We start from the raw sequence: 27,626 nt of genomic DNA, 5'->3' as shown, positions 1-27,626 counted from the left end.
TTGCCTGCAGGCCTCACGGTAGCCTTGGTGACCATCTCCCTGTTCAAAGGACTTCTCCCAGTCCAGATGGGATCCTACAGCCTCCCTGGGCACAGAGAAAGGAGTGGCCTGCCTCACACCCGCCCGCCATGTGCAAATGGGTCTTGTTCACCCTGCTAAGGTGTCTCAAATGTCCCACTGACCCCACCATCCTCTGGATAACTGGGCTAAAATCTTGCTACATTTTGGATTTGTTCTGAAGAGCCGACATGCAGACATGCTTGGTCTCCAATTTAGCACTATGGGAAGGTGGTGAATTTCAGGTGGGACCCGGTAGGACCCAGTTGGAGCACTCTGGGACACTGGGGACAGGAATGTCCTCAAAGGGGTTAACAGGATTCGGCCTGCCCTCTCTTTCTTGTCCTGGCCATGAAATAAATGGCTCTGTTCCAGCTGGAGCTCCCATCAGGTCAGCCCATGGCGGAGCGGCACACCACGGGCTAAAACCACCCACACTGTGAGACAGAGTAAAAGCTGTGTCTTCATAAACTGATGTCTCTGGTGTTCATGTTACAGTGACAGATAGCAAATACAAACGGAGCGGGGCACAGGTGCTCTAAGTGGCGCTTTTCTGTGATGGTGCTGAGACAGGTCCCACCTATGCACCCCTATTACTCACCTGGCTGATGCTCAAAACCCCCTCTTCATCCTGCTGTGGCTCCCAAGAGATCACAATGGCTTTCTATTTTAGGTCTATTCCCTCCCCCAGACCATTCTTCATGAGTGCCTGTAAAGCTGCAACCCAGGTTGGCTACCTTAGGGCAAACTGGTTGTCCCTGGCACCTATGAGTAAGTGGGGCCTTCTGCTTGCTCGTTCTGTACTGTATTATTTCAAACTGTGCCCTCACTACAGGGACTACAGGCCCACCATGTCATGTCCTGTCACAAAGCTCAGGAATCCCCACTTCAGCCACTACTATCTTTATCTAACACTGGCCAGATCCCCTTCTCATCCAGGAAGTGTCCCATGAGATCTTCCTGCGCCCCAACCAACATTCTAGCAAGGGCATCTTCAAGCTACTCACCTGTAAGCAAGGGGGCAGTAAGGAACAGGTAGGGAGAGGCCACAGCTCCTGCAGGGAAATGGCCTGTCCCTTTCCCACTTAGCTTCAGGATCCAGCCTAACTCTTGGAACCCATGGCTGCCAAAACGGCCTGTTACACAAATGAGGAGATGTGTGTACCCGGAGCCTTGACTTCTAAGAGCACCAGTGCCTCAGAAAGGGAGTCTGTTGTTGCGTTGTACCAGGGTTACGGGGTGTGAGCAGTCTTTTTCTGCCCACCCCGCAGGCTCCCCAGTTAGGGTTTACACCCAGCAGCACCGTCAGTCTCAAGAGTGGCCCACCTTGTGTTTCTGCTCTTCCTGGTTGTCCATCCTGGCCGTACTGAGGACAGGGCTTAGGACAGGGGACGGGCCCTGCTCAGCTGTGCCCAGAGAGGCCTGAGGCTCAGGGCTCAGGCTCAGCTGGCGCTTCTGGCTGCAGAGAGAAGGCTGAGGACTATCCACAGAAAAGCCTAGAAATGAATGAGGTAGGGTGGAGTAAAAATGAGAACAGCTGTGAGGTTAGCCTCCCTCGCACTAGACTGTCAACCTCGCGCTGCAATTAGCTCTTATGGGAAATGTGTGTGGACACCAAAGGAAACACCCTGCTAGCTAATCTGCCCAGTCTCAGGGACCAACACATGGCTCAGTGGAGGCCAGGGATGGCAGAGACACGCATCACCAAACTGCTCACCTGAGAGGCACCCCTAGTTTTTGGCCTGTGTTACTACTGATTTTTTAAAAAGCTAGATTACATAAAATTGCTCATTTCCCAATTCTGTGTTCCAGCTGCTGAGCTTTTCACCAAGGGGCATTTTTTTCCTGTTAGTTTCTCATATTAAAATTTTAAAAAACTAATGCCTAACTCCTTTCCTTATTAAAACAGTGTTTGCCTTCGAATAGACTAGAATTTTAGCTAATTTCCTAGGAGGCCAATGATGAGCAATAATTCGTCTGACAATTTATAATCTTGAAATTTCCTTAGGAGGCTAAGGCAGGAAGATCATGAATTTAAAGCCAGCCTGGGCTACAAAGTAATATCCTGTCCCACATTTAAAAAAGAAAATTCCTTAATTCTCATAAGGGAAATAAACAACTAGTACATGCCAAACTTTAAAGATACACTTAAAACAGCATTTTTTTTTTTTTTAATCTGAGATAGATTCTCAGTCGAGGCTGGCCTGAGAGTTACTATGAAATTTCTTATCCTCCAACTTTCACACCCTAAATGTTCAGACTACAGTCAAACTGTACTATACTCCAAATAGTATTTTCTAGGAGTAATTTAAATGTGATTTAGAAACTACCGAAATGGAAATTTACCTTATATTTCCAGGTGAAGGGTATTTTAACCCAGAAATTAGCAGTACTCCTAAGTATTATTATTACGTGCCTGAGACCCCTGGTTATGAGGATGCCACACCCTCCTCACTCCACCCACGACTGCTTCAGTGGAAGATCGTCAGGCTCTGCTGTTGAGAGTCCTCCAGCGAAGTCCTCTGCAGTGACCAGTTTGGAAGACTAAACCTTGGTTATTTAACTAACGCCCCTAAACGAGAACAGGGCGCGTGCAGCCCCCACTCACAGGACCGGCACAAACCCCTGGGCAGGGCAGCCTCTGGTGTGGCAGGTGGAGCAGAGGAGGTCCTTATTTTCACATTGACAAAGTCAGAGATCTGCAAGGACCTAGCCTGCTGTTAGGCATTTTAAAGATGCTCTGACAGCATTCTGATAAAACTCTGCCTTGGAATTTTTCACAAGTCATATCTGAAGGCAGGAGGAAACATTCACTAACATAGAAAACCTAGACAGTGTTACTATAGGAAAGTTTAACAACCAGTTTATTGAAATTTGCTTTATTACATATTTGGTTGAGACATGCTAAAAACAACATTAATGATATAAAACGATACCTGTCGCCGCATTTCACTTTCTCTATTGTGGAGCCAACCTGTCCCCTATGTCGAGTGCATCCCAAGCATTATTCTCCAAAATCTCTGTCACTGGTAAGTCAGAACTGCATGGGGTCCTTTTATGAAATTAAAATTCAGATAGAATCTAGAAGCTCTGAATAATTTATACTTTACAACTATAGTGTTTAAAATATAATAGCTGTGATGCTTTATATTCAGTTATAAAAAAAAAATACGTCAAAGACCACACTTTAGAGCCAGGTAGTAGTGGTGCACAGCTTTAGTCCCAGCACTCGGGAGGCAGAGGCAGGTGGATCTCAGAGTTTGAGGCCAGTCTGAACTACAGAGTGAGTTCCAGGACAGCCAGGGCTACACAGAGAAACCCTGCCTCAAACAAACAAACAAACAAACAAACAAACAAACAAAAAACCCCAAACCAAACAACAAAACCAAACAACTCCCCCCAAAACAAAAAAGAGACCACTGCTTTACCCATGTCACTAAGGTTCCTCACAGCATCACACTTGAAAATATGAAGTCTAGAGTAAGTTCTAGTGGACAGGTACCAAAAAGTTTCTGGGATACAGGGTGATATAGAACATGGGCTGCCTGTAATCCTAGCAATTTATAAGCCAGCTGGGCTGCACAGCAAGTCCCATCTCAAAATAAAACAAAACACAATTCCCACCCCCCAAAACAAATCCAAAATCAAAACAAAACACAATCCCCCCCCAACAAATCCAAAACCAAACCAAATCGGACAAAACAAAGAAGATCACCACAGAAGCTAGAAGGATGGTTCGGTGGCTAAGAGCATTCGCTGTTCTTCTAGAGGACCCAGGTTTGGTTCCCAGCACCAATATGGTGGCTCCCAACCATCTGTGACACCAGTTGCAGTAGATCTGACCTATTCTGACCTCTGTGGGCACCACACGCGCATGTAGTGAACAGATATGCATGTAGGCAAAATACTCATTTTTTAAAAAAAGGTTGCCACAAAATCGGACATTAAAATTTTTAGTAGCAGTAGGGGCAGAACTTGCAGAAATGGTGTCCTTTATACTGTCTACACCCAGCCCTGTAAGCAGCCTGTAAAGGAGGGAGGCTCCACTTTGGATGGATTAGGGCTAGTGTAAACTACTTTTGGTTTTATGGAGGTTAAAAATCACAGCTGGGCATTGGTGGCGCACACCCTTAATACCAGCACTCGGGAGGCAGAGGCAGGTGGATCTCTGTGAGTTTGAGGCCATCGTGGTCTACAGAGCCAGTTCCAGGACAGCCAGAGCTACACAGAGAACCCCTGTCTCAAAAAAAAATGTTATTATCACTGTACATATATCTATATTATAAAAAAAGTTGTCAACTCAAACTTAGTGAATAATCATAAATGTACCACAAGGTACCCTTAACCATATCTTTTTACAGTTAAACCTGTTAGAAAAAATTTTAAATTATTCTTGAAATTATACATATAAGACATCATGATAACATTAAATAATCTGGGATGTAGTGGAAGAATACTTCTCCAGCACTTGCAAGGTCCTCAATTTGACCCCCAGCAAGCACGCACGCACGCTCGCGCGCGCGCGCGCACACACACACACACACACACACACACACACACACACACACACCACTCTACCAAAAACTATGGTGAGATATTTTGTCAATAAACATGTAACTCTTCTAATTGTGACCTTGGAGTGCCCTCTGAGCTCCATTAGCATGCAAACAGTGTCTGTCCCTGGAGTGCACTTCCCATGGTGTCACCGAGCACGTGCATGTGTGTTGAGGGGTAGCTAGCCAGGGTACCTGCCAGAAGTGACAAGTCAGCATGAAGCCAGTGACACTCAGGTTCTGTGACTCAAGTGTCCCTTGACATAGAAGACAATTGGCTTAACAGTTCTTCCATTAAAAACCCTTTCAACATTACTAGGACGTATTTTTGTCTGGAAGACAGGCTCCATATGTAGTTCAGATTGCCCTCAAAACTCCCTGACCTTCCTGCTTCCACGTTCTGAGTACTAGAATCACAGGTGTAAAAAGATGTTTTTGAATGCAGGGCTAAACTGTCTCAAAAACAGTTTGAGGTGCTATGGAATGTTCCATGGTAACTGACATTTCACTACAGGGTCAATCTAAGGTATTTGCAGAAACCCCATGATCCTCTAGCAAAAAGCTTCGAGAGTGAATCAGTATTGCTCTGAGTCTCAGGAGTCCCTATTATAAATCCCATGCATTCCCAGCTCTGATGCATATGCCACATTCGGGGAACGTTCAACCCCCACTGTAGTGTGAGGATCAACTATTTAGCTGTAGAGAAGGGATTCTTCAGTTCCAAAACCGAGTTCCTTGAGATTGAGGGGTATAAAGAGCAGCTCCAGTTCTCCAAACTCTACACTTCCGTGGGGGCAGATCCAGTTGTCCCCTGGGAGACACTGTGCATGGGCTGTAGATGGGGGTGTCATTTAACACAGTCTCAGAGTGGCAAGTTACAAACTTAACACTTATTTCAAACTGTCAGCAGTGGGCACTTCTGGCAGGTGGTTTCTCTCTGAAAACTTCTCAAAATACACCTGATAATTTCTGAAATGTTATTTAAAACAGTGTTCTTGTATGCTTACCTTCACTTTTTCCTTCAAGACAATTGTTTTTGTTCATCTAACAAGAGATGAAAGAAGATGAATAAGAACGTCACATTTAGAGAGGAAAGAAAATTTACTTTTATTTCATACGTTAAGTGCTCTTTTAAAGAATTCCTTACTGACAAAACAGTCTCAATGCTTGCCTCAACCAGAGGGTCAGATGCTAGTCAGCAAGCCTGGAGGTTAACTGAGTGTAAGAGGCAGAAGGAAGAGAAGCTATGCCTTGACTAGTAGACTGCCGGTTTCGGAAAGGAAGGAAAACAATCAAACACAGAACTGACTGTGTGAGGTGACAGGTAAATGTGCATTCCATGACTTTTCAGACACTGTCCAGTTTTGCTACTGGACTGGTGTTAGGATTCATTTTTATAAGCAGAATGTGGTTTGAAAACAAGTGGAAGGAAAGAAATGGTTAATAGTGCCCCCCTGCCCTGACAAGGAAATAAGGAAGACCAAGACACTCTTCTCTGATGGTCACTGTGGCTCTGTGATTGACAGTGCTCACACCAGGCAGCCCTTTGCCCCCTCGGCACCGGAGTGCCGTCCACCACTGCCCCAGCAGCCTTCCAGATTTGCACCTTGATGCTGATTCTCTCTGTGCAAGTGTGCCAGACCCCCCCCCCCACAGGACTTGGGAGCTACCAACTGCCAGACTGACATGGAACCTCACAGCCCAGTGTCTCCCTGTCCCTGCCTTAGCACTGAAACTGTGATGGTGTGTGGCTCTGAACTTTGCTAAATACTTTGCTCACCAGAATCTCCCAAGGAGAGGGAGCCTGGAAAGACCCTGATAAAAGATGCAGAGCCATTGGAAGCCAGATCTTCCTTCAGGCTGTGGAGAAAAGCAGACCGGAGCAACAGAGTGGGCTGGAGGCGTGCTGCACTTGGGAAGAAGGGTGTTTTACTAGAGCTGCACAAACTGGCCAAGGACAGAGGACAAACCTGCTCCTGTGACTTCAGTGAGACTCATCACCTAGATAAGCAAGAAAATCCCAACAAAGGACTGGCGCTGGGATGGTCGGCTGGTCAAGGTCAGAGTTCCCAACAGCAAAATGTCCCACTGCAGCGGGGACAGCAGTGGGAGCCGGCCTGAGGCGGACTCTGTCACTATCATCAGGCGACTTCATGCACAAAACACCAACATTAGTTCTTTCATTTCAGAAAGGAGAAGGGGGGAGGGGAGAGGGAGGAAGGGGACAGGGAGGGGGAGGGGGAGGCACCACACCCGGGGGGGGGTTACTTTTACACATGCACTTTGATATTTTCGTTTCAATAGGATGATCTCTCAGGGTTAGGGGTATAGCCGAGTGGAAGAGCATTTACTAATATGCATGATGATGTCCTGAGTTCTAGAGCCAGGGTTACAAAACAAAAACAAACCCCTCCAAACCCAAAAACATAGTTTTGCCTAAACCCTTTAGAACCTGTGACAAGTCTACAGAGTAGGCCTCATCAGGAGTGGCAGAGTTTGCCCGGTGGTGCTGGCGCACACCTTTAATCCCAGCACCGGGGAGGCAGAGGCAGGAGGGTCTCTGTGAGTTCCAAGCCAGTCTGGTCTATAGAACTAGTTCCAGAACAGTCAAAGCTACACAAAGAAACCCTGTCTCAAAACACACACATTCTCACACTCACACACACACCAGAAAGACAGACAGGGAGGGAGGGAAGGAAAGAGGGAGGGGGAGGGGGGAGGGAGGGAGGAGGAAGAAACAGCGGCAGTTTTCCCGACTCCAATGATGGGGAGTTAACTCGGGTCAGGGAACACACAAAGCCCGGGACTAGGGCATAGCAGATCATTTATATCGGTTTTCTCCCTGGAGACCCCCACACTGGAGGCATTACTTCTGTCAAGTGCAGCAGGTACTGGGCAGTCAAGGTATCAGCAGGGGGTAGGCTTGTGTGACAGACCTGAGTCCCTGTGACTGGTCGCCTCTGTGTGGGGTGCCAGCCACTCACTGGTGCCTGGAGCTGTGCTCCGTGCTCCCAGCGCCTCCAAGAGTTAAGGTGTTCAAAGTGTTTCTGGCCATTGATGCCCAGAACGTGGGACAGGGTCCCTGACCCCTGGGGATTCGAGGCCCAGGGAAGCTGGACACTTGCAAGCAAGCAGTTTTCCACCTCTGTTGGATGAATGGGAAGTCCAAGCCTGTAGCTACAGAATGATTGCCGGAGACTGCTGAGGTCCAGGGAGTAAGTTCAGCACTCCAGGCCTGCTGTTCAGCATTAAGAGTCAGCAGCACCTTCTGGGCAGGGCGAGGCTGCACCCTGAGTGGGTGCTCTAAGCATGCTCCGCGAGCTCCCTGGCCTCCCCTGCCACACTGGCCATGCTAACCACATCAGGCAACAACAGGAAGGCAAGGAAAGACAGCTAAGACAGAGAAGGCAAGATGCCACCCATCCGCTGGCCTTCAGTACAATGGCACCATGTCAGCAGCGTGCTGCCTGTTTGGTGCTCAGGAGCCACTGAAAGAAAAATCAGTGAAGGGTTGCAGAAACATGCACTTATTTCAAGAATTAATTTGTGAAATAATCTGTGACCTATATGTAAATCAAAACTCTTAAGTAGAGGGAAAGAAAGCTAAAAAGCCCATTTAAAAATTCATAGTAAATATTTCCTCATTTTATTGAACAATTAAAAACTGTCAGTACATATCTGCAAATTTGTAAATGGTAATTTCAATGTAAAACAAATGTTATAAGTACCACAAACCAGACAACAGAAATGTCTCTTTAAAACATCAACAAGTTCAAATGCATAAAGAGTTCCCAGCCCCGTCTCTTCGTTTCCTAGAAGAGTGAATGCAAATGCTTCCGTGCAAGGGACAGCTCTGGGCACTAGTGGACACTGTGGCACTGGCTGCTGCATGGAAGGAGGTGACATCGTCTGCACCTGTGACAGTGTCTTCTGTATGTCGCCCTGAGACCGGAGCCAAAGTGAGATCACGCGGATGCAATTCCATGAACTTAAGAACAAACATTAACTACTGAACAACACTAACAATGAAGGGACTAACTGCTCTAGGAAAAGTTCTAGGACTTTCTGCTGTTCTATGACCTGGAGGGAATTAAGTGTACCTTGAAGATAAACAGTACCTATCAGCATCAACTGGCACATAAACACGTAAGAGTTAAGAACACGTGTGTGCACCCTGCTGTGTTATAACCACAGGGTGGGTGATACAATATAATCATCACTCAGGTAGAGCAGGGCAGCCCGCATGGACACAACCCATCAGAGAGGATGGGGCCGCTGAGCACGCCAACAGTTTTCATTTACACTCCTGGGTGTGCTAGTGCCCAGCCCTTGGTCATTTGCACTGAATAAAACACAAGTGCTAATGAAAACGGGGCACTCTAAATGGCAGACCCAGACAATAGCTCTGCCACATAGAAGGCACATACCATTAGCCAATGCTCAGAGGCGTGCATGCGGTGAAGAACACTGCACATCTCTAGTATAAACAATCTTGCTACCACATAACTATGCCATTAGTCTTCAAATATTCATACTGGCTTATATAAAATGTTGAGACTTTGGGATCTTAAGTATAAAAATAGACTTGATAGCTAGTAAAAAATGTATCTACATTGTTAGTGGTGGATTTAATGGTGGCCCTGTACTTCAGGGGACAGACATGGAATTTTGCCCCCTGTCAACACTGACACACTGGCTACTATTATTTAAGCGGACAGACCTGACCACTGTTACCTCTCAGCATGGACATACTGGCTGTGACAGCCTCTCTGGGTCTCCCTTTCACCCATCCTAAAAGTCACCATGACAGCCTTGACAGGGGCCTATCCAGGGTGGGGGAACTATTCCCTTTAAGAAGGTTCTGGACGTAACTAAGGAGACCAGCAGACTGAGAACACTGTCAACACCATAGAACTTGTGTCCACTCACTTGGAGGAGCTGTTCCAGACCAGGACATGAGACTTAAGGCTATGAACTCACGCACTTCAGACTCTGCATCTTTCCCAGTCATTGTTTATATGGGCCACACCCACAGAGTGGGGCCACTGGCTGACACAGGCTCAGGGTTCAGTGTCTTCAGGCCACATTGCACCTTCTACAGTGAGAGTAAGACAGTAGCTCAAGGGCAGCAAGGAGAGTGTAGTTTGAGACATGGCCTGAGCACCTGCACACTGTGGCCCCTGGGAAGGGGAAGGTCAGGACAGCGTGAACAGGAGCTCAGAAGAGGGTACAGCTGGCGGATGCCCAACACCACAAAGTGTTATCCATAGAGCACCTGGGATGCCACACCCCTCCCACAGCTGTCCTCTTTCCCACTGGAGGTCATATGGGGCTCCAGAACCTGGGTGCCAGGCCAGGCTTTGGGACCCGAGGAAGCATTACTAGCCTGGCTTTCCCTACAAGGCAGATTAAAATGGGGATGTGACATTCTGATTGAAATGTAACAGGCAGACAAAGAAAGCAGACCATGTCTGTGTCCTGACTTGAACAGTTCAAACATTAACTGGGCTTGTGACTGTTTTGAGACAGGGATCTCACTACGCAGCCCAGGCTGGCCTTACTAAAGAGCCTCTTCCCTCCACTTCCCAAATGCTAGGATTGCAGGTGTGCCACTATGCCCAAGCACTGAAGATAACTGGGTAGTTTAAGTATGTTCTCAGGGTTAGATGATACCAGGGGGCTTTCATCTCATACGATAATGAACGTGCAGGCCTGTGTAAGTGTGCACCTTGAGTTTCAGAGATGCTGTCAGAATTCTGAGGAAAGGTATAATAAGCTCTCCAGCGGTTTCTTTAAATTGCTACAGCCCCCAATCAGAAAGACAGTGATGGCAGTAAATAACTGTAATCCCAACTCTCTGGAGGCTGTGGCAAGAAGATCACAGATCCAAGGCCTGCCTGGACAGCTTAGTAAGAACTTGCCTCAAAATAAATGATAAAAAGGTGACTGGGAGGGACAGAGCTTGATGGCAAGTGCTTGCTTGAGCGGCAAGGAGCCCAGGTTCAATCTCCAGGGCTGCAAACCAACTTGAAAAGAAGAGACAGAGTAGGTGTCTCTTGGGACTTGGTCAAGTCCCAGCATCTGATGGGAGTGGGGACTGGACAGGACAGAACAGGCTTATTATATTCTTGTTTGTGTATAGTTTGAAACTCCCCCTCCCCTGAAAGAATTTCTACAGAAAGTATGGTTCCCTTAGTAGAAATAAAAACAACAAAACCCATTTTATAGGAGGCCTAACAGAAGACGGTGACAAGGGCTCATTAAGACTCTCCGATGGGAGGGGAGGGTGTGGCGAACTGACGGGGAGGAGGCCCTAACCCTCAGCACTAGCTTCACCATGATGCACTCACCCTAGCCTGGTAGAAGAGTGGGCTCAACCCCTCGCATACCTGACCTGCTGCCCAGGTATGAGGGTAGGCTTGCTTGAAAAACAGATGAGCACTGAGTTCAACCCTCAGCACCTCAACAACTGACATCGTGTAGCACGCATGCCTGTAATCCCAGCATTCTAGACATGGAGGTAGAGGGTCAAGATATCTTTGGTTAGATGGCCTGGGATTCCAGGATCTCAAAAAAATAAAACCAACCCACCAGCCAGAAGTCAAGAATGACAACTAGGCTGCCTCAGCATTAATGGGGACATTGGTTAAGTGACAAGAAGAGAGCAATACCAATACTAAGGTTCAAGAGCATTTTAAAGGGGATACTGATTAGTTCTTCCCCATGACACAAATCCCAGGTTCCTTTGGGAGTGATGCACTGTCTCAAGCAGCTCTGTTCTGAGAGCATTGCCCTCTCTGCATGGAGTGCAGCCCCCACTTCTAAGGAAAGGGGAACAGACAGCAGGCACTGATTGGTTGAACTAGTTATAGAAAAAGTCTGCAGTGTACATGCCTAAGGGAGTTACAAAATGAAAACCACCACGGGCCATAGTCTGTACTCCCAGCATCTGGGAGGCTGAGATGGGTAGACTGCCATGAGTTCAGGGCTAGCTTGGGCTATATGAGTTCTAGGTCATCCTGGGCTACAAAGTAAGACCTTGTCACAAAAACCAAAAACAAAACCAAAAACAAAAATAAGGACCCATTTAGCCACAAACCCCTTGCTACAACTTGACCAACACAATAAGAAAAGACGATTTCACGGTGCCTCAGACTCCAGCACACTCACCCCATCCCAGCACAGAACTACAAGTCTCATAAATGATGGGTAAAGTTCCCCAAGGAGGCTGGGGATGGATCTCAATGAAGAAGCACTTCCCTATCATGTCCAAGGACCTGGGTTCTCACCAGAAAAACATGATTTCCATAGGACACTCGAGAAGAAAATGAAACTCAATGTGTCATGCACTGCTAGATACGATTACAAAGGCCCACCACCAAACCAACCAACCAACCAACCAACCAACCAACCAACCAACCAACCAACCAAAGAGACCCAGTCACCCATGGGCCATACAGACATTGCCCAGATGGCCACCTCTTATGAGATACTGGCTCTCGTATCAGTGGCTTATCCTATGAATATCAGTCCTGTCCTTCAGAACTTTGGAACATGCAGTTGTCAGCATATGCTCACTGGACAGAGCCATGTCTGCAACAGTTTGTACTGGAAACCCTGTGACGCAACCTAGTGTCACTCCTACAGACAAGACTCAAATTCTCGTGCACCCTGGGGCGTTTATGCTCTCAGCATTTTAAACAAACAACTTGTATGTCAGTAAAGAAACGACTCTGCTGCACCAGCTTATGCTATGCTCTTCAAAGCTCGCTCGTGGATCTGGCTCTGCTCGGCTACAACCACAGTACCTATTTCACCTGTAACTAAGATGAACAGAAGGAAGGAAAGCCGCTCCAGCTTTCACCAAGGCTTTTAGACCAGTGCCCCTGCAAGGGCACTCTAAACACAGCACGACCTCGGTCAGTAACAAGGAGAGGCTGGCGACTCCAGTGAAGTCCCAGGGCCACCTCTGCACCCACTGTCCTTCCTGGGAGGCTATCAAGGCATTCTGCAGAGATTTCATATACTGTAACTGGCCGCACAACCTAAACAAAACCTACATGCTAACTGGTCTTGGGAAGCATGGTTCATTTTAAAAGCAGCATCAAGAGGCATGATATACAATCCACCACAGATGAACAGGAATCTGAACTGCATAATATTCAAAATGTATAGCACCAGTTTTTACTTGAATTCAAGCAGGTGTCAAAAAAAACCAATGCTGCAGAGGTCAGTTCGGCAATCACTACAAGGAATGGCTGCAAATGCTCTTCCACTTTAGAGTCATGTGCAAGTTTCAACATCACTTCAAAGGAAAGTTGTAATTCCTTGACATTCAACACTGTATAATCTACCTGTAATTAGAAAAAGCCCTGACTAGCATGAACTAAGTCATTTCTATGCTGAAGAAAGGATTCTGATCACTAACTATACCAGTGGGGGAAGGGGCTCTTTACAGAGGAGTCCAGAGCGGTCAAGACGGGTCTTTATCTGTTTGCTTTCCTGGAGTGGAACTCTTTACATTGGGCTGAAAACTGAAAGGGACTCTCTCCCCACCAGTCTGAGCAAAAGGGTTGCTAAAGAAGAGGTTCATGTCCAGGGGAGCCTCTGCCTCCGAGTCCCATGAGTCTGTGTCTGAACTGCTCGAGTCTTCAGCTGTTGTGGGTGGGTAGCTAAGCTGCTCTAGCTGGTCTATGATGTCAGAGAACTGGAAGGCTGAGCTGGACTCAGAGCGCACTGAGTAGGCTGGGAAATTGACCATGGAGCTGGCCTCAGACTGATTGGCTGAGCTGGATGTGTGCAGAGAAAGCCCACCGTGCAGTGGCATGTTGTTGAGGGAGCTGTTCTCAGACTGGTTGTTCCTAAGTGAGCTACTTTCAGAAGGACTCAACAGGCTCTGCATCAGGCTAGCCTGTGCCTTTACCTCAAAGAGCTCTGAGGTGTCTGAGGGATGTACATTGCCATTGAAGTCACTTCCTTCCCCAAATTCAAAATCATCTTCTACACTCATGTCCACTGCCTCAGTAGAGTATCTATCTGGGCTGGAGTGGGCAGACTCTGCCTGCTGGAAGGAATCCAGACCACACAAGGTAGGAGAGGCAGTGGATTGGATAGGCAACAGGGACTCCTGAAGGACTAAGGAACCGTATGGGAAAGAAAATGCCTCAGAGGCTCCAGCAAAGAAAGAGATGTCTGCTGGGTCATCGTCTATGAACTCTTCAGACACCTGCAGCTGTGCATCTGCCAATGTGAAAACAGGAGTCCCCTTCAAGCACTGCCGGCCACCCTGGTATTCCCCGCTGGGCAAGAAGGAGCCTGAAGAAAACGCATCCTCACTACTGTCATTTCTACAAACAGATTTGAGTCCCCTGCTGGCCCTCCCTTTGTTTGGGTCTAAAGCATCGAGACTCTGTCCTCTGGGACAGGCAGAACCATGGCTGTTCACAACACCACAAAACCCGGCACCTGGACCAGGCTGGAGCACAGGGGGTCCAGGGAGATGGGCCGGTAGCGCGCTGGGGCCTTCTGATGAAGCTCTGCTGCTCCTCTCTGCTGCTGTGCTCTTGATGGAGGGAGCCTGGGGATCCACAAGGGAACTGCTGCTGTGCTTCAAACTGGGCATACCGGGAGGGGACAAAGAGGAAGCAGGGAGTGCATAAAAGGAGGCATTTGCTGAAGACAGGGAGGCAGAAGTTCTCAGGCCATCGGTGAATGAGATGCTCTGGGATCAAAATTAAGAAAACAGGGAACAAAAAAAAAAAAAAAAAAATTATAAAACACTTTCCAAATTGTAAAGCCAACTGAGTCAACTGCCAACATCTACACATCCTTACAACTTTTCTTGAAAAGGGGACTTGAACAGCTTTTCCCTTTCACCAAGTGAGGTTTAGATTTTGTCTGGAGACAGTCTCACTGTGGTCTTGGCTAGTCTCAGACTTGTGCCGATCTGCCTCCCAAGTACTGGGTTACGGATGTGAGCCATGCCTGCCTTAGAAATGCACAGTACTGCAACCTGACCCAAGGCCATCTGCTTCTAACACCCTTCAATTCTTCCCCCCACCCCCAGTGGCATGAAAGGTTGTAAAGAGGAGAAACCATCACAGAGAACTAGGTAACATGCAGACAAGGTTTTTGTGGTAGCCCTGGTCCTCCTAAGTCTCTAAGTAGACGCGTTTGGGTGTTCACATCTCTATTCAGCTAAAAGTGCCCTCACTGTGGTGCTGACACCAGGTAACAAGGACATGCTTACAGTCCCGGGGATCTCGAGTGTTAGAGATTTAGTATCACCAAGGAGGAGTTATACATGTGAGTCCACTCGCGAGTGAGATTGAGCTGGGAGGCTGAAACTCACTGATTAGGACGTCCTGTGCCAGCATCAGGTACAAGAGCCCTGGGACCTTCTGAAAGTGCTAGACTGGCTCAAGTATGAGCCAGAAGACGGTTCTAGCAGGGTGAGGGAAGGAAAGGAGCCACACCACGGGCTCGCTACTCCAGGTGCCCTAGCCTTGTCCTCACTCACCATGCTGTATGTAAGGATGCCTCAGTTCTCTACATGCTAACATCTCTCTCCTGTGTGCTCTTACTAAGATACAGCCATACTTTGAAAAAACAAAACAAAACAAAAACCCCTTAGCCAGGTGGTAGTGGCACACACCTTTAATCCCAGCACTCAGGAGGCAGAGTCAGGCAGATCTGGCATACAGAGCTAATTCCAGCATAGCCAAGGCACACAAAGAAACCACATCACAGAATCGAATATTTCTAGGGCAACCCATCCATAAGCAATACACCTAGGTATACACATATTGCAAAGTGGAAAAAAAGCAAGCAAGTGCAGTCACAGGAGGCTCAGTAACTAGCCTTGTACAAAAAAAATTAGCTGCTCATACTTTAAATAACTACTATATTGCCTGTTTTTAGCTTTGTTTTGTTTAAGTGTCTTCTATGCAGCCTATGCAGCCTAAGCAGGCTTTGAACTCATGCGCTTACGCCTCCGCCTCCAAGTGCTGAAATTATAGATGTCAGTCAGTCACCATGCCTGGTGTATTGACTTTTCTTAATCACTCAATCATATCTCTTTATTTTCTGTGGTTTTTAAAATAAATTATGTAACTAAAGCTTAAATGTAATTTTTATTGTTATTTATCCTCTAAAATTCAATTAAAAGATGAGGACACCGAACGTTAAGATACAGGGCTCAAAAGAAGCTCTTGGAAACTGCTCAGAATAAATGATAGACCATCAATAGAGATAAGAAAACACTGCTCAGAATGAAATGAACTATAAGCAAGAGACCACAGCAGCACAAGGAAGCAATTACATGATGGTACCAGAAGGCAGGACTGGGCACACAATCATGCCTGAGCGTGGGAGTTAAGTGGTAAAAGGCTTGTCGTGAGGCACACCTGGAACATAGATTAGTCACTTATGGCTCAGCACTGGGCTGTGGAGCAGCTGACATCTGACTGGGGACATCCCTGCCAAGTGTTCTTCCACAAGGAATCTGTGCACATGTATATACGACTTCGCTTTAACACAGTCCTAATCAGACCAAACACATACAGATGTGAAGCGATTGCCTGCTTTTTACTTTACAGCAAGGTGCCTCCGCGCAGCCCTGTAAGTGTGGCTCGTCAATCCACCACCTGGAGAGGCTGCAGTGCATCGAGGAAGTCACCTGCACAGCTGGCAGTTGTTAAGAGTCCCTAGCAGACTGTGTAGAGCTCACAGCTGTCTCATCACCTGGGATTCACTCTGAAGTCAGCATATGCACTAAGTCATGTGACCCTTCTTACAACACAGAAGATGACTGTTTAGAAGAGTATGCCAGGTAGTCAGTTAACATTGCATACAGTTTCAACCAAGACTGACCTGTTTAGGCAGATCTACAGTCAGAGCACGAAGAGATGCCCGAGTCTTACTGTGCCGTCTGCAAAACAGAGAATACACTGTGAGGCTCAGCCCCAACCTCCATATCTGTCACCATCCCTCTTACCATGTGTTTCCAGAAACCCAAGTATGTATTGTGCACACAAGGAAAGCTCACATAAGACCATGACCAAAACAGGGCGGCAAGCTAGAAACTGGCAGCATAAAAGAAATCAGTAACTGAAATTAAAGAAGAAACTTAAAAAGGATAAAACTATATATGCATACTAATGGAAATTATATGTGCATAGTAAGGGAAACTTCCACATGAGTTTTGACGTTGCTTACCAGACTATCAAGGTCAGTGTTAACTGTCGACACGACAGGGTCTGGAATCACTTAGAGGGAAGCCTGTGATGGAGCCCTCCCTGGGAGAGGACCACACATTAGAGTGAGCTGAGCAAAGGCGCCAGCACTCTGCTTCCTGACTGTCACGGGAACAAGCCCCCCTCTCCCTCCTCAAGTCACTGTTGTCAACTATGAAATCACAGCAACGGGAAAAGAAACTGAGACGCCATTGAGAACTATCACACACAAATTGAGCAATATGGTTTGGAAACTATAAATTGATTCCAAGTATGAATCATTTATCTCCATGAAGCCACTACAAACCCATTTTCTTAAAAAAAAAAAAAAAAAAAAAAAAAAAAAAAACCAAAGAACTCAGCATTGAAATACATGCTTATGCCTTTAAAACATCATTTATTCAAGTAATATTTAAAATAAGATGGACACGGTGGCACACACCTTTAACCCTAGCACTCAGGAAGCCGAGGCAGTAGGATTTCTGTGAGTTCAATGCCAGCCAGTGGTACATGAATTCCAGGATAGACAAGGCTACACATAGTAAGACCCTGTTTTTTAAAGAGGGAGGAGGGGCTGAGAAATGGCTCAGCAGTTAAGAGCACCAGCTGCTCTTCCCGAGGACATGGGTCCAAGTACAAGCATCCATATGGCATCCATATGGCAGGTCTCCTGCAACCATCTGTATGTAAGTCCAGTCCCAGGAGATCTGGCACCCCCTTTTGGCCTCTGAAAGCACTGCAGGCATGGGATGCACAGACAGGAATGCAGGTAAAAATTTTAAATAGAAATTTTAAAGACATATGCTTTATATCATAAACACCAGAATTTACCTTTCGTATGGAATTCTCTTCATCCCACCATCTTTGACATAATCTACTAGTTGTTTCTGAGTTCTTCCACTACAAACAAAACAGCAATTCACAATATTACCTTTTACAGTTAGAAACAGAAGACTGCCCATCCTCTCCCAGAAACACGTATATAACTCAAAGTTCTACTTGGTAGTAAGCATAGCCAATTTTCTAGGTTGGTTTTTTTTCAAGTCTGTTTTCTCACACTTTGAATATTTATTTGATTTTTTCTCTATGTGCTGTCCTTCACAAAACTACTGAATGCCGTTATCATCCTGCCTGTGGCACCTCCCTCTCACTCCCCTTTCCCAGCCGACAGAGGTTAGCCCCACCTGTATCTGAAGGATGAGCCCCGGCTGAAGAAGACAGCTTTTGCCTTTGGCTTAGGCTGGTCAGAAAGCCTAAAAAATGTGTGGTACTCCACACATATCTTCCAGAAGTTCTTACATTCATCTCTGCTGCCCAGCAAGAACTCTAATGTGTCCTGGTAGGGTCCCTAGAAACAAAATACAAAGTTCAAGAAGCAAATGCAATAAAGTACTGGAGAGCAGAATGCAAGATCACAGGCATCTTCGAAATTAAAACCTCGGTCTGGGTGTGGTACCCGCCTTAGATAACAAGTTATGTTTTCAGGCTCACATGTGTCAACATGGAGAAACCAGTGATGTCTGCCTTTTTGATTTCTTGGGATAGATTCCTAGAAATGAAATTCAGAGTTCTTACAACTGTACTACTTCAAGTCTTCTACTTAGTCTTAAAAACTAGGTGGCCGGAAGCCATGGTGGCACATATCTTTAATCCCAGCACTGGGGAGGCATAGGCAGGTGGATCTCTGTGAGTTTGAGGCCACCCAGGTTGACAAAGCTAAACAGAGAAACCCTATCTCAAAAAGACAAAACAAAACAAAAAAACTAGGTGGCTTGGGGGTGGTGGTGGTGGTACATGCCTTCAATCCAGGCACCCAGGAGGAATGGGAGGGAGAAGGAAGGAGGAGGGGAGGGGGAGGGGAGGGAGAAGGAGAGAAGAAGAGGGAGGGAACAAAATTGGGGAAAAATTAGGTATTTAGGGATTTAAATGCAACTTTAAAACATGCCATTTCAAAAGTTGCTCTTATAAACCAAGCAGTATAGCAAATTTTCCTTTGGGCCACCAACCAGCTCTCAAGCTATGACACAGAGACTCTGATCCCAAATCCCAACTTTAAATTATTAAACACCTAATCCTGAAATGATTTACATAACAGGGTTTTGGAGACAAGACTCTCTAGCCCAGGCTGGTCTCCAACTCCCTAGGTAGCCAGGGATGACCTTGAACTTCTCATTTTCCTGTCTCTGCCTCCAGAGTGCCAAGATTATAGATGGGTGCCCCGATTTCATACCGAATGTTTAAAAAAAGTTTAATATTCTGTAAGGTTAAATTGCCTAGCAATAAAATTCAAAAGTAATACTCACGTGAACCTCTGGGTGCAGTTTGATAAGAAACCTTTTCCTCTTGAAGCTTAGTTTCCTGACCTTGGACCAATTGAAAGTGTTGATTTTGGTGATTCCCTGAAAAATCACAGACAGACACACACGGCACATTTAGAATGTAAGTACAGAGGCCGTTTTTCACAGTAGAATCCTCTAAAGCTACATCCTTGACAGGAAGCAGAGAGTCAAGTGCACATCGCAATTTCACCTAGAACAGCTCCAAATAAAAATCCCAACATCTAATATATTATTTATTTCCTTAGGTACAACTTTATTGCAAATTTTAAAAAAACAACAGTAACAGCACACATTTTGAAGTTCCCCCAACAAAGGGAAGTGGTGGTGGCTAGGCTGGCTGGGAGGGGCCTCAGGTTTCTTCCCAGGGAAAATCAGGAAGACAACCCTAGAATGCACTATAGTTAAAGAAAACTTCTGGTTTCCACATCCAAAGATGGACAGATGCAAAAACAATATAGACATGTGACCAGCACACACATGTAGCTTTCAGAGGGCTTAGAAATGACTCCCTAAAAAGCAAGAGGCAGATCTGGTAGCCAGACCTTGGTTTCTTTCTTTAAATTTTTTTTTTTAAGCTGGGCAGTGGTGGCACATGTCTTTAATCACAGCACTCGGGAGGCAGAGGCAGGTGGATCTGAGTTCAAGGCCATGGTAGTCAGAGCTATAACCCTGCCTTTAAAAAGAAACTGAAACTGGGGTCATCAGGGTTGGTAGCAGGGCCTTTATCAGTTGAGCCATTTTGCAGACCTAATCCTATTTTCTAAATTTGTAACTATTGTCCTACCTTTGTTTTTCTCTAGAATTCTGATTTGTTTTTACGGTTTATGTTTTCTCTCTAACAGACTGACAAAGCTCAGACCCTGAAGCTGCACCACAGTAAACTCTCCCTCTCACTCTTGACCAAAGCCTATCACTGCAATTACCCTCTGTAGGACCAGTAAAATTACCAGTTTGTGTGGAGCAGAGTGTGTGTGGTGTGTGTGTACAAGTGTGCATGCACACTCTTGAATGCAAGTGTGTGTCAGAGAGTGAGTGAGCGATTGATTTTCCCTCCTTTCACCAGAGTACTACATAGTTTTGAATCTTTCTCAAAAAGAATATTTCATGTATTAGAGCCTAGAGAGCATACATCTTCAATGTGCAGCTGTCTTGTAATACAGAAGCATATAATTTATTTAAATGAACTTCTAAGGGTTATTTTCTAGGATTTTACTAGAGTAAAAGTGACAAAGTAAAGGTTTTATATTTCTGGCGAAGGAGCGTTCCTGTTTCTCATGGTCGTACACAACATGGATTGTTCTGCTTGCCAGAATCTGGTAGGTGAAGAGCCACACCCTCCTAAAGTTTTGTTCTGTCTTTCCAACTCTTCCATCTCTGTTACTGGCTGTTTCTCCTAAACAAACTTAGTGCCTGTCCCTCGGGACAGAGACCCCTCAGATGCCTGCCACTCCTCACTTACATGTATGTATTACAAACATTAGGATTGTGACTTTAAGGGTTACCAATGAACGCCAATCACAAGGAAATCGGAAGAGGTGTGGATGAGTTTGTGGTGGTAAAATACGTCTCAGCTAAAAGAGACAAACTACTGTGTGTAGTGAAGAGCATCAGTGCACACACAGGTTTGCTCCACCAGTGGGAAGCCTTGAAGGCTGCAGTATTTCCTAGGAGCCCAGCTGAGAGTATGTTACCTGACGCTAATCACAGAAAACAGCCAATAAGCCACCATTAGGACTGTATTATAAAAGGAGAGATATTCTTCAATAATGTCAATGTCATTAAACAATGAAAAAGAAAAGACCGTACATAGTAAATGATTCAGAATCAAGAAACTGAGACTGAATGTGAGGGATAAAGGATGCATCTGCCCTTAGACTACAAGCTGTCCTGCAGGAGCCACACTATACAAGGGTATCACCTGGCAATAAAACAAATTGCATTTTATTAATATTTATTTATTATTTATTTTTGATCTAGTAATTTTTTAATATTAAAATTTTTCTTTCTTCCTTTCTTTAGTGTGTGTATATGTGTGTCTGTGTATGCATGGATGCATATATGTCATGGGACATGTGTGGAGGTCAGAGGACAAGTTGTAGAAGTCAGTTCTTCCCTTCCTCCTGTGGGCTGAAGATCAAACTCATGTCATCAGGTTTGGCAGCAAGCAAGCTAACCCACTGAGTCATTATGCTGCCATGCTATTTTTTTTTTTTTTCCTTTTGAGGCTTGCTTTGTTGCCCAGGATGGCCTTGAACTTGTGATCCTGACTCAGCTCCCAGACAGTTGGGATTACTGTATTATGGTGTCAGTGGTAAACGCATTGTGATTATATAAAAGAGCACCTTATCCATAAGAAATGCATATAAAGGTAGGTCTGAAGGTAAGGATGCATGTCACTTATTCTCAGAAGACTGTGGAAGAAGCAGAGACTCAGCTGACAAAGGGCAGTCCCAGGGTAAGGACAGATGGGGTTCTCTGTGCTTCCAGAGAAGCTTCCACACTAGAGCTGCTGTCGCATGTACTGGCATCAGCACCTACCAACTTACCAGTGCCCTGTCAACTGGCGGCATTCCTGGGAGCTGACACGGGAAAGGACTGTGTCACCTAACTGCAGGTTTCTCGTGAGTCTACATTTTCAAGGAGGTGCCTCGACTCTGACCTCTGACACATACCACGGCCGGGAGACCCTATATTGCTGTAGCATGGGGAATGTGTGTTGCGTCTGCCAGCAGGGCTGTAACTGCTCTTCATCCAGACAAACGAGACCTTCTGTTTGCAGGGTCACTTTGTCTAACTCCCAGTGCCCCGTCTAACTCATAGCTCAGCAGAGTTCTTACCCCAGAATGTCCACAACCCCCAGACAAGATCCTGAGTCCCCGTTTAAGATCCCAAGGGTGACTGTGATTCAACATTAGAATAAATAACAGAACAGTGGCCAACCCTGGTGGTGGTGTGGGTTGTGAGTTCCAAGACAGTGAGCACGGTTTACTGTGCGAGACAAGGACAGGAAAGCAGCTTCTTATGTAAGAGGTTGGTCAGACTAGATGATGTGCTATGTTTCTCTTCCACACACAGCACTCACTCATCACAATAAAAATCCACAACAAACACAGCAACAACAAACCATACCAAACCATTGTGCACCAGGGCTCTAGTCTGCTTTGGCCACTCCATGTCTTTACACCTACCTGGAACACGAGGACACCCATGTGAGAAACTGCAAGATTAATCTTGGTTCCTTCTCGATCAGAAGCCATGTGAAACCTGATGCCATACATTTCCAATTTCCTTGCAATCTCCAGCACCTGGAAATCTGACTCTGCAGGTGTCTGACCCCTATAATGAAGAACATTTTAACATATTAAACACTTGTCTTCTAAAGGAGTCAAATCTTATAAGAAAGAGGGTCAGGAAAAGTCAGATAAAGCCAGCCAACAAATCAGTGGGGAAGGTTTTGTTTTTAGAGGCGATATGGTTCACATCCATGCATTTATCCACTACGAAACTAGCATACCATATATGGAGGCCAAGGAAATAGGTTACTTCTATGTCAGTCTTTTATTTTCTTATTCTAATCTACTTGTAAAAGGTAGAATGTTTCATTTGAATTAACTTAATGATCAGTTTTACAACTTAAGTTATACGAAAATAACACATCTAGCTAACAAACAGTGAGCTGGAATAAATGTCCTAAATGATACTGGTATCTTTCTTATTGTTGTAAAACAACTGAATTTACCGAGTGTTGGTGGTGCATGCCTTTAATCCCAGCACCTGGAAGCCAGAGGTAGGCACATCTCTGAGTTTGAGCATGGTCTACAGAATGAGTTTCAGGTTATCTAGGATCACACAGAGAACCCTACCTTGGGAACAACAACAAACCACATAAAGGTCTCCTAAAATGCTATACAGTCCACAGCCTAGGTTACATCACTAGAGAACAGACATGAATCTGGCCAACATCCTATTAAGCAGCCTTCAAGAAAGTGATGCTCACAGGGAGTCACATCTAGGTAGCTACATTTCCCCACTTCTGACCAACTTACATGTGCCTTTGATGGAAGTCTAGGATCTTTTCCAGGGACTGCTCCTGGTTGGGCAAGTACTCATTGGCTTTGAGGTGTTCTCGATCCAGGGTTTCATCATAATCTCCTATCTCCGCTGATGAGACAACGGAAATCAGTGACTTAGATTTTGAAGTAAATGATAAGCACTGAGCATGCAAAAGGTTTATATTTTATTTTTCCCAATATTATGCTGTTCAAAGGTAAGCACAGAAAAGGTATAGGGATTTACCCCTCCCACCTTGTGAAGACCAAAAATTCTAATGAGAGTTTATAGTGAACCCTGAGAACAATGACCATTTTATTTTTTGAAAGAGTTTTTAAAAGTTAATGCAAATGAGTGTTTTGCCTGCATTTGAATGTAGCATGTACATGTAGCATGTACATGTACCACATGTATGCAGAGCTCAAGGAAGCCCGAAGGAAACATGTCCCCTGGACTGGAGTGCTGAGAACAGACCTAAGGCCTCTGCATGAGCAATCAGAGCAGTCAGATAAGGCCTCTGCATGAGCAGTCAGAGCAAGGCCTCTGCATGAGCAGTCAGAGCAGTCAGACCTTTGAGTCACCTCTCTAGCCCTAGCTTTCTAATTTTTTGTTTCTTGTTTGTTTTTTGAGACAGGGTTTCTCCATGTAACAGTCCTGGCTGTCCTGAAACTCTGTAGAGCAGGCTAGCCTTTAAACCACCCAAGTGCTAGAATTAAAGGAATGCACCACCACCACTTGGCTTCTATTTTTAAAAATCAGTTATACATATATAGTATCATAAATACTATAACCACAATAATTATTTTGCTTTAGAAAATCCGCTAAATCCTTCTTTTCCTCCAGGGCTTTTCAATTTTTCAAAAATCTCCTAAATGTATTAATTAAAAAAGTGCATTTATTTTTATTGTATTATGTGAGTGTTTTGCCTGTACATAGTAAGTGCACCATGACAAGGGCCTCACTTTTAGTCTAGAAACAATGTGGGCCCTCACCTTTCTATTCCCCAGGCTATACAAGTCCTGTAAAACATGCTCAGTGTCTTGGAATCTCACAGTTCATGTGATGTTAGTTTAGTTTTTACACCCTTCTCCATCACCCTTTGTTTCCTTATAAGACACTGAAGGCATGTGCACTCTTCCCTTTAGTGTTAATGTTTAGACAGTGAGGACTGTAACTCACCCTCAGCAGGCCCCTTCCTGGATGTGCTGAGAACTTGATTTATAGCCTGACTCTGGACTGACTATTTATTGCTGTTAAACTAGATAAAGGTAGATAGGGCATGGAGACAAAGGTCAGTCTGGAGTACACAAATTAAGGCCACACCAAGTAGTTTAAGAATATAAACAACAGCAACAAAACATCCAAGGGGCTGGTGCTGTGCTTTAGTAGCAGAATGTTGCCTAGCATGTATAAGGCTCAGTGTTCTTTCCCAACACTGGGAAAGGGAAGAGAATGCACAAAGACATCAATGGGAGACAACTCGAAAGAATGAACAGAACTACAGATTTTGGCTCCGAGTCTATATGCAGAGCTATTTGCCTCCAGGAGTGGCACATTACAGAAATTAGCTTTCCTCTCATCAAGAATAGAAATGCCTTTAAAAAACAAAAACAACAACAAAAAACAAAAAAAACAAAAAACAAAAACAAAAAAACCAACAACCCAGACTTGTCAATTACACGCGAGCGAGCACCGGCAGCTAATGGCGGCTGTGGGTGCCGGGCGGCTGTGGGTGCCGGGCGGCTGTGGGTGCCGGGCGTCCTCCCCTCGGTGAGGACACTAACCCTGCAGAAGGTGGGACGTGAGAAGGGCTGCCGTCGTGGCAGCGCAGGTCAAGCGCTCCTCCAGGAGGTCTCTCTTGAGTTGCAAGGCAAACAGGTACCTAGAAAGGAGTCCCAAGCAAGAGAAGATCAACTCAAAGTTCTCTGAATACAAGACAGACGAGCCTCTCTAAGAGCACACAGCTCTGGGGAGCAGCACTCAACACTGAACAAAATGTTGCGCCCTCCAACAGGCCAAGCCACAAAAGCCCTTTCACACAGCAAGCAGACATCAAAGGTCAGAAGGCAAGTCCGCTCAGCAGACTGTGTGTGTGCTCTGACGTGCAGGGCAAAGTGCTCAACATACTGAGAACTTCTTTCCAACAATAGGACAGAGAAATCAGCATTTTCAGGCACAGCACTGGCCCACATAGTCACACTCTGAGGTAATACCTTCTATAAGGAAGTTCATATATTCATATTACAGAATGTCACTCACAGGCTTGGATGAAAGAACAGAACACAGTTAAGATACCATCAGATGTATTGTGACACTTTGAAGCAGATGGGTAACATGAAGTCTTGGTGAGGACCTAAGACACAGTGTTTTAAAATACCACTGATAAAAATGTCAACAGAAGGCAACTGGAAAACACTTATGAGGTCAATCATGGTGGCACACACTTCTAATCCCAGCACTCTGGAGGCAGAGGTAGGTGTACCTCTATGAGTTCAAGGCCAGTCTAGTCTACATAGTGAGTTCCAGGACAGCCAGAGCTACATAATAGTCAGATCCTGTCACAAAAAAGTAAATCAGTAGATAGGTAGGAAGTAAGGTAAATGGATGAAAAAGTATTTACATCTTAATGTATTTCTTCTATGGTTAAGTAGTTCTTTCTAATTATTGCTCTGAGAGTTGCAAAACGTGAATAACACAAAGTCCCTGTCTTCACAGAAATAGAAATTTACACTTTAGTACAAACTATAAATTTTTTTAGACTTTGGAATGGAGAGAAGGCTCAGCAATTAAGAGCACTTGTTGCTCTTCTGGAAGACCAGGGTTCAATTCCCACCACCTGTATGGTGGCTCGCCACTGTCTGTAACTCCTGTTGCAGTGATTTGATGGCTAGGTGGTCATCAGGCTCCCATGTGGCACTCAGAAACTCATGTAGGCAAAGCACATGAGTGCAAAAACAACAACAACAACAACAAAATATACTGCATTCTCTCTTTTTGAAAACGAAATGGAATGCTCTGTAAGACTGCACATCATCTTTGTGCCGTGTTAATCCTGTCCCTTCCAATCTTAGTGCACGCCCTACTGAAAGGGGCACCTGCACCCTCTTCGAATTAAGATGTGCACTCTCTAACCAGGCAGCTCCATGCTAACAGTTTTTCCATAGCAGTATTCCCAGAGTTCACTAAGGCATGCCAACAGTGACACTTGTGATACTTTAACAGAAAACTGAGACAAGTCCCAAATGCACTAAGATACTAATGACTAAATAAGTTAGGTGCCAGTCTACACCCAGTGTGAAAGGCCATGGACTGCTAAAAATGGGGACGTTTCAACTTATAGTTCACATGCATCACTGGACAATGCTTTGTAACATAATTTCCTCAAGACTCTACACTGTATTCACTGAAAGGCTACAACTCTTGGGAAGGTTTCTGCCCAGTGTTAGTACCTACCTGGAAGGGAGGAGCAAGGACAAATAAGTCTGGTTTTTTATTTTATATAACTTTATTTGAAATTTTCTTTTTTGCCACAGATGTACTTTTTAACAGGTTAAAGGGGGGAAAGGACCTTCAGGATGAAAACAAGAGTAGAATCATTGCCTTCCTAGGACTGGGGTGCTAGGAGGGTGCTCAGCAAGAGCAGGAAGCCCTGAGTTCCAAGCGGAAACAGAGTCACCCTCAGCTACACAGAGAGTTAAAGGTCAGCCATAGTCAACAACAAAACAAAAACAAACAAAATAACAGACCGGCTGAAACCAACTTGAACCTAATACTCAGACCCAGGACCCTAAATAGGACAATATGTTTGTTTAATTTGGGAGAAATGGTGTGAAATGATTACCCCATGGTGCTTCTTAGATTTCAATGAATTACCAAGGTATGTTTTATGTTCACTGACAATAGCACTGCTTTGCTAGCTACAGTTCAATCTGCTCATCAACCTAAGAACAAGAGGCCGAAATGATGCCGCTCTCCTTTCTTTGCACCTGACATTCCAAGAGTTTCTGGGTGTCCCATGATCCACAGAGCCTTCAAGGGGGTTCACTGTGACTCATTTACAGTCCTGGTCCAGTCAGGACTGGAGTCATGTGCATCACCATGCCTGGCTTAAACCTAATTTAAAGTTAGTATTTCTCATTTTAAAATCAATACATGCATAAAAAGCACAGAAAGATGCCCTCATCTTTACCTCCTAGAGGACTACTGTTAACATTTCCTCCAGTAATTTCTGCAAAAAGCAACCTACAACTAGAAAAGCAATGGAAATTTCCTTATGCCCTGCCCACTCATTCTATGCCACTACTCATGGGGACTACTGCACGGCACACGCCCCCCCCCCTTAACATTCATATGACCAGAATTTGAACAAATTTTATTGGTAAGCATAGCTCTAA

General features: G+C 45.3%; 1 protein-coding gene across 4 annotated transcripts in view; it reads right to left on the bottom strand.

The window, feature by feature from the left end:
* Nucleotides 1-27,626, bottom strand: part of Farp2 (FERM, ARH/RhoGEF and pleckstrin domain protein 2) — an 84,844-nt gene that overhangs the window by 21,084 nt on the left and 36,134 nt on the right. For all 4 annotated transcript variants that reach the window (XM_051190838.1, XM_051190839.1, XM_051190837.1 and 1 more), the window contains exons 6-14: nucleotides 25,017-25,114; nucleotides 23,229-23,343; nucleotides 22,371-22,518; nucleotides 19,147-19,242; nucleotides 18,028-18,191; nucleotides 17,675-17,743; nucleotides 16,482-16,539; nucleotides 14,076-14,331; nucleotides 1,384-1,553 (exon numbers count right to left, since the gene is read on the bottom strand). In XM_051190838.1, coding sequence (XP_051046795.1) covers nucleotides 1,384-1,553; nucleotides 14,076-14,331; nucleotides 16,482-16,539; nucleotides 17,675-17,743; nucleotides 18,028-18,191; nucleotides 19,147-19,242; nucleotides 22,371-22,518; nucleotides 23,229-23,343; nucleotides 25,017-25,114 — 1,174 coding nt within the window. The remainder of the gene's footprint in view (nucleotides 1-1,383; nucleotides 1,554-14,075; nucleotides 14,332-16,481; nucleotides 16,540-17,674; nucleotides 17,744-18,027; nucleotides 18,192-19,146; nucleotides 19,243-22,370; nucleotides 22,519-23,228; nucleotides 23,344-25,016; nucleotides 25,115-27,626) is intronic.

The sequence above is a fragment of the Phodopus roborovskii genome, unplaced genomic scaffold (genome assembly GCF_943737965.1).
Source record: "Phodopus roborovskii unplaced genomic scaffold, PHOROB, whole genome shotgun sequence".
Classification (NCBI taxonomy): domain Eukaryota; kingdom Metazoa; phylum Chordata; class Mammalia; order Rodentia; family Cricetidae; genus Phodopus; species Phodopus roborovskii.
Note: the sequence above shows the minus strand (reverse complement) of the source record. Positions and strands in the feature narration are given on the sequence as shown.